The sequence below is a fragment of the Cebus imitator genome, unplaced genomic scaffold (genome assembly GCF_001604975.1).
Source record: "Cebus imitator isolate Cc_AM_T3 unplaced genomic scaffold, Cebus_imitator-1.0 Scaffold414, whole genome shotgun sequence".
NCBI classification, from domain to species: domain Eukaryota; kingdom Metazoa; phylum Chordata; class Mammalia; order Primates; family Cebidae; genus Cebus; species Cebus imitator.
The window spans coordinates 1,674,586-1,683,076 of record NW_016107729.1 but is presented as its reverse complement, the minus strand read 5'-3'; the positions used below and the strand labels follow the sequence as shown (position 1 = coordinate 1,683,076).

Here is an 8,491-nt window from a genome sequence, read left to right as displayed (position 1 = left end):
CAGAGGTTGCAGTGAGCTGAGATCACACCACTGTACTCCAACTTGGGTGACAGAGTGAGACTCTGACTCAAAATAAATAAATAACAAAAGAATTGAAACACTTTTCACTTTTTTTTGTTTTAGTTTTCCTCAAAGTCGACACAGTAGATACAGTAGACAATAACATAGCTTTATATATAGCCTATTTGAAAAAGAAACGAATATGCCATGCTTCCCACTGAGGTGAAAATTAGAATGTGGAATCTCATTTCTTTTGGCAGTTGTCAGGGATGGTGCTCCAAAAAAATCAATAAAAAATTATAAGACTTGTTGAAATATTTTTCTAAAATCGCTTGTGTACAATTAAATGCTCCTTAGTTATTGGGAGCTTTTTTCTAAAATCAGTTTTCAGATAATCATTTGGGTACTGAAGTAGTTGCTAAAGGGCATACAGTTAGAGCTGAACACTGAATAAATGCCATTTTTCTTTGTAAACTTGTGGAGAGCTGACTATCAATAGTAGTTTCCACAAATGAGAGTTTATATGGCTTTCTTCTCTTGGTTGGACCATTAGGGATGAAATGGCTCTAATTACCGGATGGTCAGTGATAAAACTGTTCACTGTGGGTTGAACATTTAATAGTGATTACATTTGTCCTTGGCACTATTTCCGTATGACTTAGGGAGGATACAAACCTATGCGAGAGAAAAGGGAAAGTGATTGGGAGAAAGAATGGTCAAGTTCACAACGCTTTGGGGATCTTTTTCTCTTGCTGGTGTCGGGATGCCACCAGGACAAATGAATGCTTTGAAGTGAGAAGGGCAAAGCACTCTAATAAAAGGCTTCAGGAGAGAGTGCTGGTGACCTGGGAAAATGTGCCGAGGTCAAGTTTAATCCTGGGAAAAGAGGTGCTGGAGAAAGCAGATGAGGAAGATAGGAAGGAAGATAGGGAGGGGAGACGCTGGGTGTGGAGGGAGGAAGGGGGCGGGGGTGGGAGCCTGGAAAGTGAGAGGGAGCAAGCACTAATTGTGGCTAAGACGACTGGGTCGAGGAACACAGAGTGGGGAGAAAGGAGAGTCCAGGAGGAGGAGGAGGAGGCAGAGCCCCGAGGAGCCGGACGGGACCCCTGGCCGGGAAGGTGGCGGCGCGGGGCAGCGGGGGCAGCTTGGCCAACCTCAGGCCCCTTGGCAGCCTCAGGCTTTGGCTCCTCGGGGCTCCCTCCCTTGCCGGCACATTGTTCCTTTGCCGGGAGACGAGGAAATTGCCTTTTGATTGCGGAAGTCAGCGGACGGGGCTGGGGCGAGGCAGCGCGGGTCAGAATGGCAGCGTGGGAAGGGCGGCGCGCTGCCTGCCCCCGCCGCTTCTCGCGTCCGCAGCCTGCCCGGGGCGGCAGGAGCAGCAGCAGCAGCGGTGGCCGCAGTGGCCCCTGCGCATCTCCAGCCCCGAGGGAAGCGCGCTAAACGCGCGCAACAGGTGACCTCCTCCCCGGCCTTCGGGCCGCCCCACGTCCTGCCCCCTCGATCTTGTCTGGGTCCTAACTACTGAGCGCAATGCTGAGCCATGGAGCCGGGCTGGCCATGTGGATCGCCTTTAGCTTGCTGCGGGTGAGTGGCCCTAGAAGGGGTCAGAGCTGATGCACCCCCTCCCCGCCGAAAACCACGTCCCCACTCCACTTTCTCTCCGGTTGTGCTTTGAAGAGGGAGCTGGCAAAATTTCATCTTCTGCCTTGGGAAGAATGATCCTCTGCCGAGCCCCCAACCCAGAATGACAACTTTGACAGCTTATCCTGCTGTCAAAGCAAAAAATGCTACCATCTCTCTCCAGCCGCTCTCAAGGGACAACAGCTAGGGAGAAAGTTGTCATTCACCTCCCCTGCAAGCCTCTTCTCCGGCCAGAGGGCAAAAGGACTGGCTGAGGCTAGGGACAAAGGATAAGTAGAAAGGAAAGGGTGGCTTGAGGAGCTTGCTGGGGACACGTCCGTGGGCAATCCAGACGGTGGATTTAAACTGTTGTGTCTGATTCCTTTGCAGACTGGACTGGCGGAGCCAGAGAGATGTAACTTCACCCTGGTGGAGTCCAAGGTCTCCAGCCATTCCGTGTCTATCCAGTGGAGAATTTTGAGGCCACCCTGTAACTTTAGCCTCATCTATAGCAGTGACACCCTGGGGGGCACGTGGTGCCATCCCTTTCGGATAGACAACACCACATATGGATGTAACCTTCATGATTTACAAGCAGGAACCATCTATAACTTCAGGATTGTTTCTCTGGATGGAGAAGAGAGAGCTGTGGACTTGCAAACAGGTAAAGGATGGCAGGTGCAGTTGGATGGCCAAGCCACTCCGGGTTGGGCCCTGCCTTTACAAGCTGGTGTTTCATTTGAGTTCCAGGCATACAAAAAATGAAGGTAAAAATACCTGTGAAGATAAATATTGACAGAAATGCCTGGTTTCCTCAGATCTAGCCAGAAGCAGCTTGGTGGACTTTCAGAGACTCCCTTAGTGCTGAAAACAGCCAACTAGCCACTGAATGGGTTGGGATAGGGTGCAGGGCGGTCAGCAAAGAGAAACTTTGGGCTGTGGAGGGAATTTGTTAAACTGATGTGGTTCGAGCTTCCATTGCATTAAATTGTCAAACCCTGGAGTAAGTTTAAGTAAATGTTTTTAGAATAAATAATGTAAGTACAATATTAGGGATATGCCTTTCCTCAACTTAGTTTTATTTTTAGAACCATACATAAAATCTTCAAGAATATAATGGAGCCATTCATAGGGGAAAATTAGAAAAGTCCCTTGAAAAGATGATATGAAAACTGTTTTGTATCTCTTGAGTAATAACTAAAACAGCATAATATCAGAGAGCATACTTTTATTACTTTACACCAATTATTTCCATTACACTTTTGCCCAATCCTTCCATGTGTATATGTTCAGAGTTTGCCTTTCTTGCCTCAGTTTTCTTATCTGTAAAATTGTAGTGTTAGATTAGGTCATTCAAGTCCAAATTCTTACCAAGTGCTCAACACTTAGGTATGGACTGTCATGCACATTACCTCATTTAATCCTCAGGGCTACCCTCAGATGTGCTCTAAATTCTTTAACAATTTTGATGTTTTCTGACTTCATTAGTCTACATTATCTCTATTTGTTGCAACAGTAAATTCTTACTTTCGTCCAGAAATTCACATTTAAGTTAAAAATTCTGAAAGTCAAATTTAGAAATGTGTTGTCCTTACTATTCTCTCACATTTCAACCTGAAACAGGATCATTTCTTTCGCTACAGTTCTTCAAAGAGACGTGAGAACTCTCAGTTCTAAAGGCAGGTGCAGCAGTTTCAGAGAACTTAACTAGACTCATGTAACAAGTCAACTAGATATTAATTCTCTTATTTTTTCAAAGAAAAATATCAAAATCCCCAATTACATCACTTAACTTATTTCAGATTAAGCTTTTAGATAATATCTGATATTTGCAGCAACTTCTCTCTTCTTCTGCAAAGAGAAATCATTTGTGAGAATCTGGTGGTTTGTAATATGGAATCAGACAGCCTGAAATCGACCACATAATTAGAATGTTTTACAAAAGTTTCGGGTTTTTAATTCAAATATTGTTGGTTTCCTAATATTAAAGGATAGCTCTTATACATGCTTATAGTGCTAATACTGTGAAATATATAACATAGAACTTACAGATGTGTTAATTATGTTTGAAAAGGCATCTGGTCAACTAGTGTGTGTGTTCAACGGAGCAGAACAATTTGTAAAATCAGGTTGAGCTTCAGAAGTTTGTTGTAGAAAAGATGAAGAAAGACCATTAAGAAGCCAGAATCTGGTTGTTTAACCCGGAGGATTTACTTTTTGGAAAAACAGGAATGGAAAAGGATTCACTGTGGATGTTACCAGTTAGAATAGGCTTTGAGTTTAATTATGCAATAGGTGTTTCAAGTCCAGAGGCATTTCTGAACTATAAGAAATACTTGCATTTTATTGACCATGTTGAGTAAAACAGGACTTCATCAGCATCCACAGTGTGCTAACATTCCGGGTTCTCACCGTTTTTCTTAAAGAGACACCCTTTACTTATACTTGTCTACAAATCTTGAGTTTCATGATAAATGTGAAACATGAACGTTGCAGGTGGTATTTGCATAATGATAAATTGCTCACACTTATTTCCATGGTGGTTGTTTAAAATTACTTTTTAAATTAAGATACTTTAAAAATTGTTTCAGGGAGGAATGTTTTAGTTGGTTATTTATTTGTCAGTAGTTCTTTCCACATCTTAAGGACATACGTGAATTATTCACTTAGTTAAAACAAAGTACTAGTATTCCTCTATGTTGATTGCTGAGCTATGGAGATGAGATGCATAAATCATATTTTACTGTTATTAAAGCAATGCCAACTAGTATGATATTCAGACTGAGGCAGAACTTCAAACAAAAAAGTCATTGAAAATACCTGTGCTTTACTTATTCTATTGTGCCTGTCTTACCAGTCTAAAACAAAATAGAATGAGAGCAAGACATGATTTGGACAGAGGTATAGTATTTGCTTAGATGATCTCTATATCATTCCAAGTGTGACTTACCTGATTATTTTGCCTAATAAACTCTCTAAAATAGCTCGTTATTTTTATGTCATATAGACATGACCTGAGGGATAAAAAAATTAATTAAATGGGCACTATTTCAGCAGTAGTCATTTTCCATTCCAGATTTAAAACCAGAATTGAAGAACATAATGGATTTAAACCCAGTTCAGCACATAGGTATCAAACACAATACTGCAGGAGACTATGCCAAATAGTGATGGCTAAGCTTATCAAGATGGCAAACAAAAATGGTTCCTGACCTTGTAGACTTGTGCAGAGGTGAGAGAAGGTTATGATGAAAGTGGCAACAGAGCTTTATCTCATCTTTTCTGGATGAGGACATTACTCTGCCTCATGTACACCATGCATTTGTAACCATAGAGGACAAGATATTTGGCAATAATTAGGTTTGTTTGGTTATTAAATGGTCAATGCAACAAGAATATCCTTTGAAAGCCAAACTATTTACTGTGAACTAACCAGAAGTGAGACAGTGAACATAACATACCAGATGTGGACTGGTTGGCATTTTTTTTTTTTTTTTACCTCTTTTAGAGCTCTTCTTAAACTTGGCGCTTTGCAGGACTGTACTCACAATCTAGAGCAGAGGTTGCAAACTGGTAGCCTCTGGAGATATCTAGGTATCTAAATAATTGCTATGTTGTGTTTGGCTCATATAGTGTTTGTGAAAAAATCCAGATTATTTCACCAGCATTAAAAATGGAAAATTCACATTAAAACCCAAATGTATGGATTTTCTTAAATTTTTGGAAGATTTGGCAAAACTGTGCTTAGAACTCTCTAGAGCTGACTTGTGACTTCTCCTTTTACATACCAATTCACTGGAATAGCACTTCATTTATTTCCTTACCTGAATGCATTCTAAAGAGATGTGAATTTGTGACTTCTACTCTATAGTTTTCTTTTGAAAATTTTAGGGGGCATTTATTTGTCTGGCAATAAGAGGTAGGTGTAAGTACTTAAATGGCATCTAATACATGGCAGGTGTTCCGTAAATACTGATTAAATGGATGGATAGATGGCCGAATGGAAAGATGGATGAATGGTGAATCTGGGCATGGATGATGAATAGATGATTGATAGATAGACAGACAGACAGATAGATGCTAATATGTAGATACAGATAAGTATGCAGATGTGATTGAATAAAATCAATATTTTAGTGAGAGAACGTACGTATACTAAAAATATGGTCTATTCTCATTGGATTATGGGTAATTTATAAAGCCCAGGGAAGTGGTGTAATGATAGGTAACTTTACCTATAGAAATAATATTTTAGCATCATTTTCCCTCTTGTGAAGTCAGTTTCAGCTACTTATTGATAAGCCTAGAAAAACAAAAGCTCTCAAATAATTTTAATTATTGGCCGGGCGTGGTGGCTCAAGCCTGTAATCCCAGCACTTTGGGAGGCTGAGGCGGGCGGATCATGAGGTCACAAGGTCAAGAGATCGAGACCATCCTGGCCAACATGGTGAAACCCCGTCTCTACTAAAAATACAAAAATTAGCTGGGCATGGTGGCGTGCACCTGTAGTCCCAACTATTCGGGAGGCTGAGGCAGGAGAATTGCTTGAACCCTGGAGGTGGAGGTTGCAGTGAGCCGAGATTGTGCCACTGCACTCCAGCCTGGTACCTGGCGACAGAGTGAGACTCTGTCTCAAAAAAAAATAATAATAATTTAAAAAAATAATTTTAATTATTTTAATATGGCTAATTTACTTGTCTTTAATAAAAAAACATTTTAGGAACTTTAATTGTTGAATCATGATATCAGCTATTATTTCCACTTCAAAACACTGCTTATTGTATTGGTTTACTAGGAATGCCTTAACAAAATACCCCAGACTCTGCGTGGCTTAAACAACGGAAATTTATTTTCTCACAGTCCTGGAGGCTGGAAGTCCAAGGCGAAGGTGTCTGCAGGTTTGGTTTCTTCTGAGGCCTCTCCTTGGCTTGTAAATGGCACCTTCTTGCATGTCCTCACATAGTGGTCCCTCTGTTTCTATGGTCTGTCTGTTAATGTCTTCTTATAGGGACACTGGTCATATTGGCTTAGGGTACACTCTAATGGTCCCATTTTAACTTAATCACCTCTTTAAAGGCCATATCTCCACATATATGCTGAGGTACTGGAGTTTAGGGTTTCAACATATAAATTTGGTGGGGGACAGAATTCATCCCCTAATGCTTTCATAGTTTTAAACATAAGCCATCATTTCTTAATAATATCTGTAGGTTACCTGCATCAAAATATCTTGCAAAGCTGGTTGTGAAAACATATTCTTGCTTTCTACCCCACATGGAAAGAATTAGAATTTAGAAGGAATAGAGCTGAGGGAATCTGCATTTTAAATAAATATGAGAGTGAATCAATGCACGCAAGTTCAAGAGCTATTGACATAACTTTTCTATCGTTTGTTGGTGTTAAGATTTTGATATGATTCTTCTTAATGCATGATCAAATCTATAATGCCTACAAGTATTTATTATCTTTCCCAGGAAGAGAGGAGTATTCTAATATTTGTTTTGTGCTTCTTTAAAAATTTATTTTATTTTCTTATTTTTTTCAGACAGGATCTTGCTCTGTTGCCCAGGCTGGAGTGGAGCCGCACAATCACAGCCCACTGCAGCCTTGACCTCCCAGGCTCAGGCAATTCTCCTGTCTCAGCCTCCTCAGTCGCTGGGACTACAAGCACCTACCACCACACCCAGCTAGTTTTTTTAAATTATTTGTAGAGATGCATGTCCCTACGTTGCTCAGGCTGGTTTTGAGCGTCTGTGCCCACCCTGTTTTGTGCTTTTGTAGCATATAAAAGACTGCCACATATTATGTTTAATTGGTAACAGTATAAAATATATATTATACTGACCATCTATAGCTTAATTTTATTCTCATGACAACCCTGTGAAGGAGGTATTGTGAAACAGCAGGTTGCATAGAGATAAGAGTTGAGTTTTGAGGGTAGACCGCCTCTACTGCTTACTAGCCATGTTATTTTGGGCAAATTACTTAACCTTTCCAGGTCTGTTTCCAAACCTACAAAATGAGGATGGTATGGTAATAATAACTCATGGGGTTGTTAGGAGGTTTTCACTGGTTCACACATAAAATCTGGAAAAGTTTTTGTCACATATGAAGTGTGTAGTGAGTTGACTCATACTACTTCCAGGTTGGAGATGAGATTGATCTTCACAAGAATTAGCTGATAACTTTTACAAATTCACACAACTAACATGCAATAGAGTCAGAACTTGAACTCTGGTTTACTGTCTCCAACTCCAGTATTCTTTCTGTCGCTCTGCAGAAAGAACATTATTTTTAAGTTGGCACTAGTTTTTTTAAATTATCGCATGGTATTTTATTATTTTTCAAGTCCATTTTTAAAGAGGAAAAAGTATATTTTAAATTTTTTTTAATCTACATACTTAGCATACGCAAAAATGGACTAATGGTTAAATATGTTTTAGTGTGAAGCAGTTGTGAGTGTTGAACTTCTGGTGATGACTTCAGTATTTAGCAGTCAGCCATTTACAGTCTTTTTATTTCAGGAATTTTAAGGTCAAGCTGAGTTACCTATGTGGAATGAACCACTTCTCTGAAATTGGTCTTCCTTTATGTGCCTAGAAATATTTCTCTATTAGTCTAACTTCTGTTGCTAGGCATGGCATTTTATACATTTGCTAGGAAGAAATGCAATCTAATTTGTCTGAACTGAATGAAAGAAAAAAACTGTTTGCCTTCCATTCCCAGATGCCAGTTTGCTGGAAACCCTCTGGAAATAAAATATAATAATTATACCTTTCTGACCTTGTAGGAGAAACCAGCCCCATTCTATATGTATGAATGTATATAAATTAAGATGCATTTATACCCCTAAACATATAGTATGCAGCTA

General features: G+C 40.2%; 1 protein-coding gene across 5 annotated transcripts in view; it reads left to right on the top strand.

The window, feature by feature from the left end:
- PTPRB (protein tyrosine phosphatase receptor type B) overlaps positions 1–8,491 on the top strand; it is a 122,371-nt gene that overhangs the window by 29,013 nt on the left and 84,867 nt on the right. For 3 of the 5 annotated variants that reach the window (XM_017509298.2, XM_037731614.1, XM_017509297.2), the window contains exon 4: positions 2,011–2,284. In XM_017509298.2, coding sequence (XP_017364787.1) covers positions 2,011–2,284 — 274 coding nt within the window. Of the gene's footprint in view, positions 1–974; positions 1,585–2,010; positions 2,285–8,491 lie in introns of those variants that run through there. The other 2 variants (XM_017509301.2, XM_017509302.2) reach the window with 2 other exon arrangements.